This window comes from Symphalangus syndactylus, chromosome 5, assembly GCF_028878055.3.
Source record: "Symphalangus syndactylus isolate Jambi chromosome 5, NHGRI_mSymSyn1-v2.1_pri, whole genome shotgun sequence".
In the NCBI taxonomy this organism is placed as follows: domain Eukaryota; kingdom Metazoa; phylum Chordata; class Mammalia; order Primates; family Hylobatidae; genus Symphalangus; species Symphalangus syndactylus.
In genome coordinates, this window is record NC_072427.2 from 131,380,358 (window position 1) to 131,400,826 (window position 20,469).

General features: G+C 40.3%; 1 protein-coding gene across 15 annotated transcripts in view; it reads left to right on the forward strand.

Moving 5' to 3' along the window:
* The window catches only part of BCAT1 (branched chain amino acid transaminase 1), a 139,892-nt gene that overhangs the window by 57,011 nt on the left and 62,412 nt on the right, over positions 1 to 20,469 (forward strand). For 13 of the 15 annotated variants that reach the window (XM_055280361.2, XM_063639605.1, XM_063639613.1 and 10 more), the window contains exons 4-5: positions 12,867 to 12,977; positions 15,611 to 15,730. In XM_055280361.2, the coding sequence (XP_055136336.1) occupies positions 12,867 to 12,977; positions 15,611 to 15,730 (231 nt within the window). The remainder of the gene's footprint in view (positions 1 to 12,866; positions 12,978 to 15,610; positions 15,731 to 20,469) is intronic. The other 2 variants (XM_063639612.1, XM_063639610.1) reach the window with 2 other exon arrangements.

Below are 20,469 nucleotides of genomic sequence, written 5' to 3' on the forward strand. Positions count from 1 at the left end.
ATTTGCCACAAGCCCTCACCATGTCATAAGGTATAATAAAGAACACATGAAATGAAGTGCTTTTATTTATTTATTTTTTTTTTCAGACAGAGTCTTGCTCTGTCACCCAGGCTGGAGTGCAGTGGCACGATCATGGCTCACTGCAGCCTCAACCTCCTGGGCTCAAGCAATCCTCATACCTCAGCCTCCTGAGTAGCTGGGACCACAGACACACGTCACCATGTCTGGCTAATTTTTACATATTTTGTTGAGACTGGGTTTTGCCACGTTGCCCAGGCTGGTCTCAAACTCTTGGGCTCAAGCGATCCTCTTGCCTTGGCTTCTTCAAGTGCTGGGATTACAGCCATGAGCCACTGCGCCTGGCGATGTGCTTTTAAATTTGAAAGAAATAATATGCCCAAGCCCAGGTCACTGGTTCTCAAACTTAATGTGCATCAGAATCAGCTGGCTACACCTCCAGAGTTTCCCATTTCTAACAAGTGTCCAGATCATGTTAATTTTGTCACTCCAGGGACCACATTTTGGGAATTGCTGGCCTATGGGAAGTAAATGAGAAATGATTTAATGTCCTTTTTGGAAGTTAAAAAAGATTTTTGGTGGTCACTGGTTTTTGAAAACTCTTTGAAGACTGTGTGGGGTGGTTCACACCTGTAATTTCAGCAGTTTCGGGGAGGTGGGGTTCTTGGGAAATGAGCTCTCCACCCATGGGATCTGATGCTATTTCCACGTAGATAATGGCAGAGTCGTTCAAACCAGAGTGACTCCATCCTGAATAGGGGCTGGGTAAAATAAGGCTGAGACCTACTGGGCTGCAACATGATGAGACCCTGACTCTATTAAAAACAAAAAACAAAAAATGGCCGGGCGAGGTGGCTCACGCCTGTAATCCCAGCACTTTGGGAGGCCAAGGTGGGCGGATCACGAGGTCAGGAGATCGAGACCATCCTGGCTAACATAGTGAAACCCTGTCTCTACTAAAAATACAAAAAAAAAAAAAAAAAAAAAAAATTAGCTGGGCATGGTGGCAGGCGCCTGCAGTCCAAGCTACTCGGGAGGCTGAGGCAGGAGAATGGCGTGAACCCAGGAGGCGGAGCTTGCAGTCAGCCGAGATCACGCCACTGCACTCCACACTGGGCGACAGAACGAGACTCTGTCTCAAAAAAAGAAAAAAAAAAACAGCAACAACTCTTTGGCCATCTATTTAGATGAGTTGGAATGCTACTTTGATTAGTTTTGCCAATTTAGAATTTTGTAATTAGGGTAGTTTAAAAAAAACTCTCAAATTACTGTTATCCTTTGTTAAAAACCAAAATCTTTTCTTATGAGTCTTCTGCTTACAATATAAGTAAAATAAATGTTTTGTATTAATAACTGGATTGTATATTGCATGGTTACCACTATGTAACAAAATCAATAGCTTAAAATTACAAGCATCGTTTTAAAATTATTTTTCATGTTTCTGGGGTTGACTAGGATGGCTAAGTGGTTTTTGCTTGGGGTCTGTCACACGGTTGCTGTCAGTGGCTGGGGTTAGAGTCAGCTCACAGGCTCCCTAACTTGTATGGTGATGGTGGGAGTGTCTCTTAGCATGCTAATGCTTCACAGTTTGTGTATAATGAACAGTGAGGATGACCAGAGGTCACTTTCATTGCCATCTGGGCTGCAAAACTCAAGGAGTTGAAGGCTCTTCCGGCATTATTTGTTCTCCATGTGGTCTCCACAGGATGGCGGTCACAGAGTAGGCAGCCTTCTTATGTGCTGACCTAGGGCCCAAGATCTGTATGTCTCAGCTGACTGAGCCCAGATGGAAGCTCTATTGCTGTTCATGCCCTAGCCTCAAAACTACTCTTTCAGGAAAAATTCTCCAACCGAGTTTTTCCTCCACTCTCACACCACCACAACAATAGTCAACATAGGAGACTTCTGTGATCAAAGGTTTGGGGATTTCTCCCCACCACCAAGCAGTGAACCCCAGCTAGGTGTCCTCCAATTCAATTCCCACACTGTTATTACGGGAAAGGGGTCCCAATCCAGACCCGAAGAGAACGTTCTTGGATGTTGCACGAGAAAGAATTCGGGGCGAGTCCATAAAGTAAAAGAAAATTTATTAAGTAAAGGAAAAAAAGAATGGCTACTCCATAGACAGAGTAGCTCTGAGGGCTGCTGGTTGGCTATTTTAATGGTTATTTCTTGATCATTTGCTAAAGAAGGGGTAGATTATTCATAAATTTCCGGAAAAGGGATGGGCAATTCCTGGAACTGAGGGGGTTCCTCCCCTTTTTAGACCTTGTAGGGTAACTTCTCATCATTGCCATGGCCTCTGTAAATTGTCATGACACTGGTAGGAGTGTCTGTTAGCATGCTAATGCATTATAATTAGCTTATAATGAGCAGCAAAGACGGCCACACATCACTTTCATTGCCATATGGGATTTGGCAGCTTTTGGCTGGCTTCTTTACCACATCCTGTTTTACCAGTGGGGTCTTTGTGACCTGTATCTTGTGCCGACCTCCTATCTCATCCTGTGACCTAGAATACTAACCTCCTGAGAATGCGGCCCAGTAGGTTTCAGCCTTATTTTACCCAGCCCCTAATCAGCATGGAGTCGCTCCGGTCCAAACACCTCTGACATTATCCACTTGGAAATAGTGTCAGATCCCATGGGTTAAGGGCTCATTCCCCAAGACCCTAACCACCCCCACCTGGCCCAGACACCAGTCACAAGTCCTGGCCTCTGGAATGTCTGACTGAGTGGCATCAAGTTGGAGTTCTCATGACCCCCTCTTCTGGTTTGATTAATTTACTGGAACGGCTCACAAAACTCAGGGAAACACTTAGGTTTAGTGGTTTATTATAAAGGATATTGCAAAGTGTATAGATGAAGCGATGTGTAGGGTGAGGTATCGGGGGACGGAGTGCAGGGCTTCCATGCCCTTCCTGGGTGTGCCACCCTTTAGGAACCTCCATATGTTCTGCTATCCGGAAGCTCACTGAACTCATTCTTTTGGGTTTTTATGGAAGCTTCACGTCACTATTCCTTCCCCTGGGGTATGAGGCAGGACCCTCACTGGAGAGGGCCTTTTGTTTTATTTCATTATTTTTAAAATATAAGACGGGGTCTTGCTATGTTGCCTAGGGTGGTATTGAATTCCTGGGCCCAAGTGAGCCTCCCGCCTCTGCCTCCCAAAGTGCTGGGACTATAGGCATGAGCCACCCAGTGCCTTTGGAGAGGATCTTAAGACTCACAGTCAGAAAGGAGGGCAGGAGAAGGTCAGAGAGATTCTGCTTCCTGCCCCTGAGGCCTAACACACCCAGCATTATAACAAAAGACTGTAACAGGGCTATGGAAGTTACCAGCCAGGAACCGTAAATCACACAGTATTATTTCTGCCTTACTCTTATGAGTCATGACGGTGGTTACAAAGGCCTGTCCAAGTTCAAAAGGAGGAAAAAAGCACTCCGCTTCTTGATGAGGAAGGTCAGGGTTCTGGAAGAGCATGGGGGACTGGAAATATTGTTAGGCCATTTCATGGAATATACAGTCTGCGATAGACATCAGTGATAAATGGGGAGATATGGTGGATGTATTGTTTTCCTCTGAGTGCCAGATCGGGTTCTAGGATTTCACAGGCCAGATATTATTAAAGTGGCTACGTTATCTGCAGTATATACCCTGGGGTTCGTCATTTCGTGCCAGGAAAATTTAGGACAAGGACTCACACGAGGAGTTTAGGAGTGCAGGTTTAATAGGCAGAAGAGAAAGAGAAACAGCTCATTCTGTAGAGAGAGAGGGATCTTCGAGTGGAAAAGACTATCCAGCAGCGGATGAGCTGGATTTTTTTTTTTTTTTTTTTTTTTTGAGACGGAGTCTCGCTGTCGCCCAGGCTGGAGTGCAGTGGCGCGATCTCGGCTCACTGCAAGCTCCGCCTCCGGGGTTCACGCCATTCTCCTGCCTCAGCCTCCCGAGTAGCTGGGACTACAGGCGCCTGCTACCGTGCCCAGCTAATTTTTTGTATTTTTAGTAGAGACGGGGTTTCACCGTGGTCTCGATCTGCTGACCTCGTGATCCACCCGCCTCGGCCTCCCAAAGTGCTGGGATTACAGGCCTGAGCCACTGCGCCCGGCCTGGACTTTATAGTCAGGTTTAAGGAGGAAGTGTCTGATTTACTTAGGGCTAACAGATTGGTTTGATCAGGTATGACGTTTACATAGCACACCGTAAGTCTGATTTCCCCACCCTACTCCTTTTATGCAAATGGGCTTTCCTAGTTGATTGGAGCCATCTTGTCTGCTCCTTACTGTACAGGTGGCTGACAAAGAGAAGGGAAGATGGAGCCGCCATCTTGAACATGATTGACACAGCTGCGGGTATTATGTCTGCAGCTCGATTTTACAGGCTTTCGTTAGAAAGGGGCTGCTTTTCATTAAAACAAAAACCTTACTGAGGACTCTCCTCACTATCTGCAGGTGATTTCTTCTTAACTCCTATATCATTATTATAGTGTCATAGGAATCTAGGAAGTGTGATTGCCTTGTGGAGAGAACTTAAGGGTCCCTGGATTTTCTCACTAATCATATTCATTTCATTCCCTGTTTACCTGTTTAATAAATGTTGAGTTTATCTGTTTAATAAATATATATATATACATATATATATATATGTATATATATATATTATGTGCTGAGGACTCTGCAAGGTGCCTGGAATAGGATATAGGATGGCAAGCAAACCAGCGATGACCTTGCTCTCAAAGAATTGCTTTCTTTCTTTCTTTTTTTTCTGAGACAAGGTCTTGCTCTGTCGCCCAGGCTGGAGTGCAGTGGCTCGATCTCAGCTCACTGCAACTTCCACCTCCTGGCTTCAAGAGATTCTCCTCCCTCAGCCTCCCAAGTAGCTGGGATTACAGGTGCCCACCACCACACCCGGCTAATTTTTATATTTTTAGTAGAGACAGGGTTTCATCATGTTGGCCAGGCTAACTTCTGACCTCAGGTGATCCGCCTGCCTCAGTGCTGAGATTACAGGCGTGAGCCACCGCACCTGGCCTGTTTTCTTTCTATCTTTTTTTTAACCCCCACATGGAAAGTTAGGCAGGGATTTTATTTCAAAGAGTTTCTTCCCAAATATTGTGGTGAAACGTCTAGTCCATTTATGTTTCAGGCTTTTTCATAGATATTACTGTTTCTCTTAGACTGATAGACTTAGGACATCACATGATTGAATGTCAACCTGACTTTTAAGTTCAATAATAGTTTCATTTTTTAAATGTAAAATTAAATAGGAGTAATATCGTTGATCATGTTTCTTCTCCACTCATCGGATCTATTGAGTCCAGAACCCGTTTTATTTTGAGAGCTGCAACTACATGTGGTTTCTGTTAATATCTGAAAGTAATTTTTAATATCTGAAGGTTTCAAATAGTGATAATATGTGACGGTTTCAAATAGTGGAGGAGAGATGCGAACTGTGAGTAGGGAACGTGGATTAAAGGAAATGAAAAGTTGATAATAGGCACTTCATTTTCAGGTTGAAATAAATATTTAGTGAAATAAAGTATAATTTAAAAAAATGGATAAGACATGTATGTACTATTTAATGTGTACTAATAAATGAATGCTTATAGTTGCCATACAGATAAAGAGATAGAACAGTTGAACATCACAGAAGCCCTCGCGTGTCCCATTCAGATCACAAACTCTGTATCTTTCTACTGGTAACCATTATCCTTACTTTTGTGATAACCTTTCTTTGCTTTCCTTTATGGAGTGTGTGGATTCTTAACACTATAGTTTTGCCTCTTTTTGAACTTAATGTAAATGAAAATATATATATATATTGTGTGTGTGCTTGCACATATGTGAATACCCCTTATTGTTTGAGCTTAGTATTATGCAAGATCTAACCAGGAAGGACCAACCTAACATTTGTGGAGCCTGGGACCTAAGTATAGACAGAGATGACATGGTCCACTCCATATCTGTTCCCATCCCAGTTCTGTCCTGTGCTACAAGGGGTCTTCCAGACACTGCATAGGTACCCTTACCACCTGCAGGCAGATGACCTTTGCCTGTCCTTTGGACTTAGGCCTACTAGTGGTGTCTGCTCTTGGGATGATAAACCTGAGGGGTCCATCAGCTTTATATATATATTTATTTTTATTTATTTTTATTTTTTTTTTGAGCTAGAGTCTCTCTCGTTCGCCCAGGCTGGAGAGCAGTGGTGTGATCTTGGCTCACTGTAATCTCCACCTCCTGGGTTCAAGTGATTCTCCTGCCTCAGCCTCCCCAGTAGCTGAGATTACAGGCACATGCCACCATGCCTGGCTAATTTTTGTATTTTTAGTAGAGACTGGGTTTCACCATGTTGGCATGTGAGCCATTATGCCCGGCCTCTTTTTTTTTTTTTTTTTTTTTTTTAAGAGACAGAGTCTCACTACGTTGCCCAGGCTGGTCTTGAACTCCTGGCCTTAATAGATCCTCCGTCCTTGGTCTCCCAAAGTGCTGGCTCAGTCATTATGTTCTTTACTGCCATCCATTGCAGTATAAAAAGAATAACAGTTTTCCCTCAGAATGTTCTTGGTGAAACAGTAACAATTATTAATTTTATTAAATCTTGGCTCTTGAGCAAATGTCATTTTAATATTCTGTGTGATAAAATAGCAATGTCACATAAAGTACTTTTACATACTTAAGTACTACGTTTGTCTCAAGAAAAAGCAGTTGTGTGATTGTCTTGAGTTTGTAAGTGGAACTACTTTTTTCATCAAGCACCGTTTTTACTTGAAATAACAAAGTATGAATATGAATGCAGATTTGGCCATTTGGCAGATTTTTATTTATTTATTTATTTGAGACAAGGTCTTGCTGTGTCACCCAGACTGGGGTGCAGCTCACTGCAGCCTTTATTTACCTCCTGGGCTCAAGTGATCCTCCTGCCTCAGCCTCCTTAGTTGCTGGGACCACAGGTGTGCACCACCATGTCCAGCTAATTTTTAAATTTTTTGTGAAGACGAGGTCTCACCATGTTGCCCAGGCTGGTCTCGAACTCCTGGGCTCCAGCAATCCTCTCGCTTCAGCCTCTCAAAGTGCTGGAATTACAGTCCTGAGCCACAGTTCCCAGCTCGCCTTTTCATATGTTTATTGGGTTGCTAAACATGTTCTTGTTTGAAGCGCCCACTTGTTCAAGTTTTTTGTTCACTTTTTTATTGCTGTCTTTATAAGTTTTTGATGACAAGAAATACGTTTAAATTAAAGGCAGTTTTGTCAATCTGCCTTATGTTTGGAATTTGTTGTGTCTTTACGAGATTGCGCCACTGCACTCCAGCCTGGGTGAAAGAGCGAGACTCCGTCTCAAAAAAAAAAAAAAAAAAAAAAAAAAGACTCTTTTCCTGCCCTTATGTTATAAAGACACCCTATAGTATTGATTTGGTCATTCACAGTTAGGTCTTTAATCCTAGAAGTTGACTTTTTTTTTTTTTTTTGAGACGGAGTCTCGCTCTGTCGCCCAGGCTGGAGTGCAGTGGCACAATCTCAGCTCACTGCAAGCTCCGCCTCCCGGGTTCACGCCATTCTCCTGCCTCAGCCTCTCCGAGTAGCTGGGACTACAGGCGCCCGCCACCACGCCTGGCTAATTTTTTGTATTTTTAGTAGAGACGGGGTTTCACCATGGTCTCGATCTCCTGACCTCGTGATCCGCCCGCCTCGGCCTCCCAAAGTGCTGGGATTACAAGCGTGAGCCACCGCGCCCGGCCTTTTTTTTTTTTTTTTTTTTTTTTTGAGACAGAGTCTCGCTGTCGCCCAGGCTGGAGTGCAGTGGCGCGATCTCGGCTCACTGCAGGCTCCGCCCCCCGGGGTTCACGCCATTCTCCTGCCTCAGCTTCCCGAGTAGCTGGGCGCCCACCACCTCGCCCGGCTAATTTTTTGCATTTTTAGTAGAGATGGGGTTTCACTGTGTTAGCCAGGATGGTCTCGATCTCCTGACCTCGTGATCCGCCCGCCTCGGCCTCCCAAAGTGCTGGGATTACAGGCGTGAGCCACCGCGCCCGGCCTTAGAAGTTGATTTTTGTATGAAGTAGGGGCCCAATTTATTTTTTTCCACATATGTATACCCAGCTTTCCCAGCACCATTTAAAAAGACGGTTCTTTCCCCTCTGATATGTCATGATGACACCTTTGTCATGTACACGAGTTTGCTTCTGGATCTCTATTTGTGTTCAGTTGTTTTACTTGTCTGCATAAATACCACAGTCTTGGTCTCTCAGTCATTATAATGAGCCTTGCCTGCTAGGAAAGGTCCTTCTACTTTGCTCTCGAAGAGTGCCTTAGATATTCTTGGTTATTTTCTTTCCATATAATTTTTAGATTTGGTTTATCAAGTTGATGAACTTCTGTCATGCAGTTTGTTAAAAGAAAATAAAATGCCCTAATATGACTTTTTTTTCATTTGGATTACATTGAATACATAAATCAATTTGGGGAAAATCAACATCTTTATAATATTGAGGCTTTTTATCCATGAGCATAAAATTGCTTTCTACATTAATAACTTGGTAAAGTTTTATATTTTCCTTATGGATCTTTCACTTCTTTTGTTAGATTTTTCTCCACCTAAGTATTCTATCTTTTAATTCTACTGTAAATAGTGTTTTTATTTTCTAACTGCTGCTATTACATAGGAATATAATTTTGCATCTGGCCAGCTTGCCTAAACAGATGATTTCAAAATAGTATCTGTCAGATTTTCTGGGTTCTCTATCTCTATAATCATATCGTCTATGTTTTATATCTATGACAGTTATATTTTTTCATCTCCAAGCTGATATTTTAAATTTTATTATTCTTGCTTTATACTGGTTGTACATATTCAGTTAAAGTGGTTGCAGTAGGCAATTTGCAATGTTCTCAATTTGATAAGGAAATCTTTTACATTTTACCATTAAGTATAACGTTTGTTGCGAGCTTATTATAGCTATCCTTTGTCACTTAGGGACGTTATCTTTGTTTTTTAGTTATCTAGGAAACTTTAAAAAATCAGAAAAGTTAGTTTAATTTTATCAGATGCATTTGCTTCATCTAATGAGATGATCATATAGTTTTTTTTCTCCCATAAACTGTTAATATAATGAATCACATTAATTGATTTTTTTAAAGGTTAAACCAATCTCCATTTCTGGGATAAATTCAACTTAGTCATGTTGTATTAGCTTTTTGTATATCTTACTTATGTCTATATTACTGAATGATATTATCATAATCTTTACATGTATTTGAAGCCATGTCATTAAGTGCATACAATTTTTATTAAATTTTTAATTGACAAATAATTGTATTTATTTATGGAGTACGACATAGTGTTTTGATATATGTTTACATTGTAGAGTGACTAAATTAAGCTAATTAACATACTCATCACTGCACATATTTATTATTTCTTGTGGTGAGAACATTTGAAATTTAATCTCTTAGCAATTTTGAAATATATGATACATTATTATTAACTATAGTCACCATGCTGTCCAATAGGTCTCAAAAACTTATTCCTCCTGTCTAATTGAAATTTTGTTCCCTTTGACAAACATCTCTGAATTCCCCAACCCCTAGCTTCCTCTGGTAACCACCATTCTACTCTCTACTTCATTAGTTTGACTTTTTCATTCCGCATATAAGAGAGATCGTGCAGTATTTGTCTTTCCGTACTTGTCTTGTTTCACTTCGCGTAATGTCCAACAGTTTCCCCGTGTTATTGTAAATGACAGAATTTTCTTTTTTATAGCTAAATAACATTCCATCGTGTATACATGCCACATTTTCTTTATCGATTCATCTGTTGATGGACAGTTAGGTCGCTTCTGTATCTTGGCTATTGTGAATAATGCTACAATAAACATGAGAGCACAGATACCTCATACTGATTTCAATTCCTCTGGATAAGGGTCCCCAAACCCTGGGCTATGGACCAGCAGTGGTATGTGTGGCCTGTTAGGAACTGGACCGCACTGTAGGAGGTGAGCAGCTGCGAGTGAGCATTACCACCTGTGCTCTATCTCATCACAGATCAGTGGCAGCATTAGGTTCTCATAGGAGTGTGAAGCCTATTGTGAACTGTGCATTGCAGGGATCTAGGTTGTGAACTTTTTATGAGAATCTAATGCTTGATGATCTGAGGTAGAATGATTTCACTCTGCAAGCCTCCCCACGCTCATCCCTGTGGAAAAATTATCTTCCACAAAACTAGTCCCTGGTGCGAAAAAGGTTGGGGACTGCTGATTTTGGATATATACCCAGAAGTGGGATCGCTGAAGCATATGGTAGTTTAATTTTAATTTTAATTTAATTTGGTTTGATTAATTTATTTTTTGCGCCTAGGCTGGGGTGCAGTAGTGCAATCATAGCCCACTGCAGTTTCCAATTCCTGACCTCAAGCCATCCTCCCAACTCAGCCTCCCAAAGTTCTGGAATTACAGGAATAAGCCATCTCACCCAGCCCTATTTTTAGTATTGGGAAGAATCTCAAAAAGTTTTCCATGACTGTACTAATTTACACCACTACCCTCAGTGCACAAGGGTTCCCATATCCTCACTAATACTTATCTTTTATCTTTTTGATAATAGCCATTCTAAGTATGTATAGTTTTAAAATTATGAAGTTTATTTTTTTTTTTTATTTTTTATTTTTTTTTTTTGAGACGGAGTCTCGCTCTGTCGCCCAGGCTGGAGTGCAGTGGCGCAATCTCGGCTCACTGCAAGCTCCGCCTCCCAGGTTCACGCCATTCTCCTGCCTCAGCCTCTCCGAGTAGCTGGGACTACAGGCGCCCGCCACCACGCCCGGCTAATTTTTTTGTATTTTTAGTAGAGACGGGGTTTCACCGTGGTCTCGATCTCCTGACCTCGTGATCTGCCTGCCTCGGCCTCCCAAAGTGCTGGGATTACAAGCGTGAGCCACCGCGCCCGGCCTAAAATTATGAAGTTTAAATTGAACCCTAGGAAGTTGCCACTCTGTCACCAGGCTGGAGTGCAGTAGCGTGATCTCGGCTCACCGCAATCTCTGCCTGCCGGGTTCAAGCAATTCTCCTAGCTCAGCCTCCCAAGTAGCTGGGGCTACAGGCACGTGCTACCATGCCTGGCTAATTTTTATATTTTTGGTAGAGATGGGTTTCACCATGTTGGCCAGGCTGGTCTCGAACTCCTGACCTCAAGTGATCCAACAGCCTTGGCCTCCCAAAGTGTTGGGATTACAGATGTGAGCCATCGCACCTAGCCTTGAAGTTGCCTTTTTTTATCTTCAGTAGTGCTTCTTGGCTTAAAGTCTTTTGTTTTATAAATAGTAATGGAACCTTGCCAGTTTTATTTTAGAAAGTATTTGCAGGCCAGGTGCAGTGGCTCATGCCTGTAATCCCAGCACTTTGGGAGGCCGAGGCAGGCAGACCACTTGAGCCCAGGAGTTCGAGATCAGCCAGCCTAGGCAACATGGCAAAACCTCGTCTCTACAAAAAATACAAAAAATTAACTTGGGCGTGGTGTTGCCTGCCTGTAGTCCCAGCTACTCTGGAGGCTGAGGTGGGAGGATCACTTGAACCCAGGGGGTAGAGGTTGCAGTGAGCCAAGATCTTGCCACTGAATTTCATTCAGCCTGGGTGACAGAGAAAAACTCTCTCTCTCAAGAAAAAATAAATAAATAATACATAAAAAATAAAGTATTTGCATGATATATCTTTTTCTGTCTTTTTGATTCAGATTTTGTCAGCTGAGTCCAATCTAACAAACTTGTCTTTTAACTGAAGCTTTAGTCCTGTTATATTTAATAAACTAATAATATATTTGCACTTAAATACAACATCTAATTTTGTCCTTTTTAATTATACATGATTTGTATTTCTTTTTTTTCCTCATGTAAGTTTTTAGGGTATACATCTTTAAAGGCCTTACTTTTCATTATCGTTCAGTTTAACTTATTTTCTAATTTCCATTTTTCTTCTGTGACCTATGGTTTAGTTAGTGGTGGATTTATTTTCCAAAATATGGATGGTGTCCAGTCAAATTTTTGGTATTGATTTCTGGCTTATCTTGTGGTTGGAAAATACGTGAATTCTACAGGTGGTCTGTGTAAGAGTTCTCTGTGTCAGTTATGGAAGTTAGTTGTTCCTGTTGTTCATATCTTGCATATCTTTACTAAGGTTTAGCCTGTTTGTTCTATAAATTACTTAGAGAACCTATGTTAAATTTTCCCAGTAAAATTATTGACTTTTCTCTTTTCTCTGTATTTATCAGTAGGTATCTACTGAAGCCTTTCCAAATCCCTGCACAGTGGTTTGCTTGGGACAGCACTTTGTTTGAGGGAGGTGACATGGCCTAGCATAGTATGGTCTTGAGCTGCCTGGTTTCTGTGATTTAGGGACTGAACCAGCTCTGGTCACATCTGGATTATCTACTATCCAGCATTCAAATGAACCAGATTACATGAAAGGATATGGGGGTACTCTTTGGGGGCCACGGTGCCACAAGGCCTTTGGTTTCAATCTCCATTGCCTAGGGAATTAACCTGTGCTGTGTAATTCTAGATGTTTTCTTCCTGCTCCCTTAAGTAACACCTAAATGTGTTATTCAGCAGTGACTCCTGCTAAACAGAGGAGAACTCGGAATTCCTACCAAATTCTGATAATAAAATAACTTTCCCCCACCTCAACCATTGTTTTTACCAGTCCTGTCAACTGTTGGCTTTCCTGGATTTAATGATCTCAAGTTGAGGTCAATGTCAACAGCTTTATGGGATGAATAAGATGAACGCCCATAGGACAGTCAGTCTCTTGAACACAGGGGTTGTTTTCTTTTAGTTACCCTCTTAAGATTTTTTCTCTTTTATCTCCAGTTATTGGAAGGATTGAAGGCATTTCGAGGAGTAGATAATAAAATTCGACTGTTTCGGCCAAATCTCAACATGGATAGAATGCATCGATCTGCTGTGAGGGCAACTCTGCCGGTATGTAAATGTGGGAGTTTCTTTTGTGTTTCTTTTAATGTAACGGGTCATGGTGTTGACCACCAAATAAATAATTTCTGAATAGTTAGATAAATGTTCAGTACAAACCGTGTGAACATTAACATTATTTCTGATCTACTTTAGTTAGGTAAAAATACAAGAAAATGGCTGGGCACGGTGGTTCACTCCTATAATCCCAGCACTCTGGGAGACTGAGGTGGGCAGATCACTTGAAACCAGGAGTTCGAGATAAGCCTGGCCAACATGGTGAAACCCCATCTCTGCAAAAAATACAAAAATTAGCCGGGTTTGGTGGCACATGCCTGTGTTTCCATCTACTTGGGTGGCTGAGGCATGAGAATTGCTTGAACCTGGGAGGTGGAGGCTGCAGTGAGCCAATATAATGACATCACTGCCCTCCAGCCTGAGCCACAAAACGAGACTATTAAAAAAACAAACAAACAAACAAAAAAACCCAAGAAAATAATATCATTTGACAATTCCACAATTTTTTTAAATCAGTGTCTGTGGGGGATTCACATGCAAGTGAAAGATGAAAGAGTAAGGAAGAAAAATGTATCTCAAACTAAAATAGTATTTGAAGACTACATGAAATTAATATTAAAAGTGGAAAATATGGTGTGCAGCACAGGTATTTAGGGGATATTTTGCTGAATTGCTTTAGATGCTAGCAAGATATAGTAACTTAATTATTTCGATATTTTATTTTAAGTAATGTTTTCGGATAAAAAGATATCAAAACTGTTTCTCATGGCCGTTGAATTGTGGCTGCCACAATGTTTGTTGTGGAGCAGAACCCTTTGTAAGATGGGTTAGATGCTTTTTTTTTAAGGCAGTCTCACTCTGTCACCCAAGCTGTAGTGCAGTGGCACAATCTCCACCTCCTGGGTTCAAGTGATTCTTGTGCCTCAGCCTCCTTAATATCTGGGATTACAAGTGCATGCAGCCATGCCCAGCTAATTTTTTTAAAAATTATTTTTAGTGGAGACATGATTTCACCATGTTAGCCAGGCTGGACTTGAACTTCTGGCCTCAAGTGATCTGCCTGCCTCAGCCTCCCAAAGTGCTGGGATTACAGGCATGAGACACCGTGCCCAGCTTCAGGGATTTAGCCCAAGCTATGCATTCAGGAAGCCTGAGGACAGCTAAATCCAAGCGCTCTTCATTCCTCTGCCTATTTTTGTAACCCACATTTCACCCACCTCCTTCGGAGGCCATAATATAGTAGCAGAGGGGAAATTAAGGTAAATTCTTTGGACTAGGTCATAGTTTCGCTCTTCTACCCATTACAGCTAGATCACTGGGGAAAAATCTTTAAAATGGGGCTGGAAGGAAAGGGAAGTCATATTTGTTAGACATCAATTTTGCTACCAAACTGTTATGTGGTTTCACATTCCTTATCTGTGTAATCACAGCAGTAAGGCATTGCTAAGAAGATTATTTGTTGTACAGTTTATTAGTGCCTTTGTACAGAGAAGAAGACTTGAGTCCAGAGAGATTAAATGACTTGTCTGAAGTCACACAGAGCAAAAGGACAGGGCAAGAAATTAGATCCAGGTGTTTTTATTCCTGGTCAAGTTCTCTTCTCACTGAATTCTGTCTCTAGACTGCAATACCAGGGGCTGAGGCAGGTGCTACAGTGTTCACCTATATGATTGGCAGTCCCAGTTTCTATAACATTACCACATTATTATTACTGTTACAGGTTAATATTTAAATAGACAAATTCTGACATCATGAGCTTTACTCAGATGCTTATGACTGACTCATTTCTACCTTAGGTAACCCATCACATCTCTGAAAGTATGTTTCTCTGCCATGTAAGTGAGCAGAGACTAAATTATTTTATGAAGTATCACTCATCTAGTAGATGTAATTTTTTTTTTCTTTAGAAATAAAGTGCTCTTTGCTTTTGCCCATTTTCCTATTGGGTTGTCTATCTCTTCACTGACTTTGGGGATATCCAAATATATATCCCAGTTAAAATCCTTTGTTGGTCATGCTACCAATAACTTCATCCAGTTTGTTGCTTTACATCTTTTGAAGAACAGAAGTCCTTACGTTTCAAATAGTCACATTTTATCCATTTTTTTCCTTTATGATTTGTGTTTTACATCTCTTACTTAAGAATCCTTTCCTACCTTAAGGTCACAGAGACATTTTGTACTTTTTAATAAAGTCTTAGTATTTTGTCACATTTGAGTATATCATCTAATTAGAATTGATTTGGGGGTATGGTAGGAGGTAGGGATCTAATCTTATCTTTCACATGTGGATAGCTCATCATCCCATCACAATTTTAGGGGGGAAAATCAGAAAAAATTGTTTGGTTTTATTATTACTTTAACTTTTTTTATTGGTACCATAAATTTTGCATATTTATGAGGTACATCGATGTTTTCATGCATGCATATAATGTGTAATGATTAGGATAAATAAGAAATAAATAAATAAAAATTAGGATAATTAGGATATCCATCACCTCAAACATTCTTATTTCTTTGTGTTGGGATTATTACTTTTTTAACAGTTTAAATGCTTCAGTGAGGATCATTTATTATTGCCACATTGTGAGAAAATTCTGTCATTTATTATGTTTTTCATTCTTTCAGGTATTTGACAAAGAAGAGCTCTTAGAGTGTATTCAACAGCTTGTGAAATTGGATCAAGAATGGGTCCCATATTCAACATCTGCTAGTCTGTATATTCGTCCTACATTCATTGGAACTGAGGTGCAAACTGACTTCTTATTTTGGGGTACTTTGTTGGACAAGTTATTATTGTTTATTGTTGTTTGAAACTTCTAGCATATAGTTTGCAGTAGCCCCCCAGTAGCATCATTAATGACTTTTTCCTTCTGATTGTCAAGATTAGAGGTAGCAAACATTTTCTGTAAAGCGCCAAACAGTAAATATTTTTTGGCTTTGTGGCCATATAGTTTCTAGTAAGAAATTAGATCCCTACCTCTTACCATACCCCAAAATCAATTATAATTCGATTATATACTTAAATGTGACAAAATACTAAGACATTTATTAAGAAATACAAAATATCTCTGTGACCTTAGGTAGGAAATGATTTTTTTTTTTTTGAGGTCTCTGTTTTTTTTTTTTCCCCACGTTGTCGCTTCGGCTGGGGTGTAGTGATGCGATCACGGCTGACTACAGCCTTGACCTCCTGGGCTCAAGTGATCCTCCTGCCTCAGCTTCCCAAGTAGCTAGTACTACAGGCATGTGCTACCACGCCTAGCTAATTTTTAAGTTTTTTGTAGAGATGATGTCTCACTCTGTTGTCCTGGATGGTCTCAAACTCCTGGCCTCTAGCAATCCTCTCACCTTGGCCTCCCAAAGTGCTGGGATTACAGGCGTGAGCCACTTCACCTGACCGGAAAGGATTCTTAAACTCTGCCATTTTAGTACTAAAGCCGCCACAGACAGCACATAAATGAGTAAATGCAGTGCTGTTTGCCTTGCCCAATTAAGACTAGTCATTATTTTCTAAGTTTACAAGTGCAGTGCCTCCCATTGTGGCAGCACTTCTCTGAGGTAGAAATGGTTTTAAAATTTAGGGGAGGGAGAGCTGCTACTTTTCATTTTCCCGAGGTCTTGGGATTACTTGGCATGGAGTGAGAATGGAGGGTCCCCTTCCCACATAGAAAAATGGTGAAAATAAAGTTCACAGTGGGAGTTAAGGAAGGAAATTGAAGAGCTGGGATGGTAAGTTTAAATAACATGACCTTATTATTTCCTGGTGGGTCACAGTCTCTTGGTTGGGTGCCCTAGTGAACAAAGGCATGGATTGGGCATGCCTGGAGGGGCCAAGGCCTTTTGAGCAGATGAGTGTGTTTATATGAAGACCCTGTCACTTGTCTCTGGTATCTGCTAGGCAGCTGTGGCTTGATAGTGGGTGATATTGAGGGATAATTGATGGAAGGAGATTGAATGTGGCTGGCAGGTAAAGAGATAGGGAACATATGGAGATATTTGGAATAAGAGAGTGAGATAGAGCGCTTTTGCTATAGCCTAGCCATTCTGTTCTCTACTAAGTGTTGTGGGGTTACCAGGTTTTCTACTAGGCTGTATGAATGCAAAAGGTAGAGAGATATATAGGGCCATGGAATAAATACCGAAGTGTTTTCTTGGTATCCTTGATACCTTTCGAAAGCCTTTTAAGGATCTAGATAATGAATTTCATGAATTACAGTCTCTCTGACAAGTTTTAAAGAATAGGAACAATTTAAAAAAGTCATCTACTTCCATAAGTTTTTTGACATTTTAAGATAATTGAATTTTTTTTTCAACTTTTAAGTTCCAGGGTACATGCGCAGGTGTGTTATATAGGTAAATGAAAGCCATGGTGGTTTGCTGTACAAATCAACCCACACCTAGGTATTAAGCCCAGCATCCATTAGCTGTTCTTCCTGATGCTCTCCCTCCTCCCGCCCCTCCCGACAGACCCTAGTGTGTGCTGCTCCCTGCATGTGTCCATGTGTTCTCATTGTTCAGCTCCCACTTATAAGTGAGAACATGCAGTGTTTGGTTTTCTTTTAATATTATTTTTAACTTTTTGATAGAAAGAAGTACTTTTTAAAGTTGGTTGAAACATTGTTACTGATCTCAAAGCACTACCTTCCAGTTATTCTGAGATACTTTTTCAGTCTAAGATCTGATAACTCCTATTCCTGGTTTGTTGAGAGTTTTTGTCGTGAATGGATGTTGGATTTTGTCAGTTGCTTTTTCTGAATCTCTTGACACGATTATGTGGTTTCGTACTTTATTACATTATTAATGAATGAATTATATCAATTTATTTTTGGACGTTAAATCAACCTTATTTTCCTAAGCTAAATCCCACTTCGTCATTATGAATAATCCATTTTTTTATCTTGCTGTATTCAGTTTGCTAATATTTTAAGAATTTTTGTGTCACTGTTCATGAAATATATTGATCTAGTTTTCATTTTTCTTTTCTTTTCTTTTTTTTTTTTACATCTCCCTCCTCTTCCTCTTGATCTAGTTTTCTAATACAGCTGCACTCCAACTTACAATGGTCCTACTTAGGAGTTTTTGACTGTATGATGGTGTGAAAACAATGAGTTCAGTAGAACTTTGAGTACACATACCATTCTGTTTTTTTACTTTTAGTACAGTATTCAATAAATTATGTGAGATAATCAATACTTTATTATAAAATAATACACTTTTAGATGATTCTGCCCTACCATAGGCTAATGTAACTGTTCTGAGCACATTTAAGATAGGATAAGCTAAGCTATGATGGATGTTTGGTAGGTTAGGTATATTAAATGCATTTTCACCTTAAGGATATTTTCAACTTAGGATGAGTTTATTAAGTTGTAACCCCATCACAAGTTGAGGAACATCTATGTACCTAATTCTGTGATTTAGTAAATTCTTTGGACTGCCAAAATCCTATAATCAAGAGTTAGACAAGATCTTCAATCAGGCTTTGTGGTCCATCTTGTAGTCATGATCATTCTCACTATTAGGGAATTCTTAACTTTTTGCATTTGAATCACTGAGGTGTTATTTAAAATACACATATGGAATCTAATCCCCAGAGACTCTGAGTAGATCTGGTGAGTGATTCTGATGCCTGCCCACATTCAAGAACCTTAGCACAAAAGCCCTGCCAAGTGATTCTCTTTCACTATACACTCTATCAACTTACGTACTTGATCATACTTTGGACCTCAAAATCAATAATTTTTAAAAATCTACTTCCTAAGTTGTGAGGTAAGAATTGAAGGAAATAATGAATACCGTTTGGGGAGTCAACATTATTTATTAACGAATACCATTTGGGGAGCCAACGTTATTTATATTTGGTTGGTATATTTATATCAACTATCATTTTCTAAGTAATGGTATAGGCAGAATAAACGATCACTTGTGATTCAGAAAGGAACATGATACAAATAACATCCAATAATGTATATGGATTTAAATAGTTCTGCCCCCCACAGATGTTACGCAATTCATGTTGGTAATGATCATTCATTAGGTTTTTGTGGTGGCTACATTTGATATGTGAAGTACTGGCTGGAAGACTGGTGCCAGTAGCTTCAGGTTTGCTGGGATTCTTTCATCAGAGATGACTAGCTTTTGCTTATCTTTTTATGTTGCTTGTTTCTATGATGGGCCTGTCCTGTCATTGTCTTTATAGAATAATTGCAAGCTCAACTCTGTGTCAGTTATGTGATTTTTTTTTTTTTTTTTTTTTTGGTCCTGTCTTGCTTTTGGCTGACTTCTATATGTTTTTCTTTCATGTCCTTTTCATAGTTAGATTAACTGGGTCTTATGTCCAAAAGATATTTTGATTTCTTTGAATGAATAAATCTATGTTAGGCTACTGTATTAGGTTTTATAAACACCTAGTTGATCACTTGTGTCCGGTCTCTATTCCCTGGTACGGTAGTCGCTGTGTGTATAGAACATTGAGGATTCTACAATGGACACATTTATGTTGGGCCCCAGCCCAGATTCAAATCTAAATTTGTAGAGCCAGGATCAGAGACTCTGCCTTCAACAAACTCTCCAGAGATTTCATAACCACTTTTAAAGGAATCACCATCCCAGACCTTGTTAAGGAATGAAATATATGTCTGCCAGTAATTTCAGTGCTTTAAGTCATTGAAAGCTGAACTTTTAATGGCACTAAAGTGGAAATATTTATATAATTGGAAGCTAAACTTCATCCTAATGGCAGTGTTGAGTTCACTTCCACAGGCCCTACGATAGTCTAACATCTATTTTCACATGAAATAGATTCAGTCGCTGCCATATAATTAGGGAGTGGCTCTGCTACTGGACTTAAAATATTTCATTATGTTTGCCAAGCTCTGCCTCTTTACATGTTTTATAATTAACTGATCCTTCATTTTTATTTTGTTTTATGTTATTTTTGAGACAGAGTCTCGCTTGGTTGCCCAGGCTGGAGTGCAATGGTGCAATCTTGGCTCATTGCAACCTCTGCTTCCCAGGTTGAAGCGATTCTCCTGCCTCAGCCTCCTGAGTAGCTGGGACTACAGACACGTGCCACCACACCCAGCTAATTTTTGTACTTTTAGCAGAGATGGGGTTTCACCATGTTGGCCAGGCTGGTCCTGAACTCCTGACCTCAGGTGATCTGCCCACCTCGGCCTCCCAAAGTGCTGGATTACAGGCATGAGCCACCGTGCCCGGCCTCCTTCATTTTTAATACTCTTCATAGATACATACTTGTTGTACCAATATTTTTGTGTGGCTCCTCATGATCAATAATTAAATCAATCACTAAAATCCTTATAGATTTATGATGATAATAAACGGAAGTGTGTATTATGGAAACATGTTTAATTAACTGTTCATATATAACCAGTGAGTAGGGATTGCCGATTAAAAATACCAGGCTACCAGTGCATGGAAATTTGAAGAAAAAAAAACCTGAAATTCAGAATACTCCAAAATCT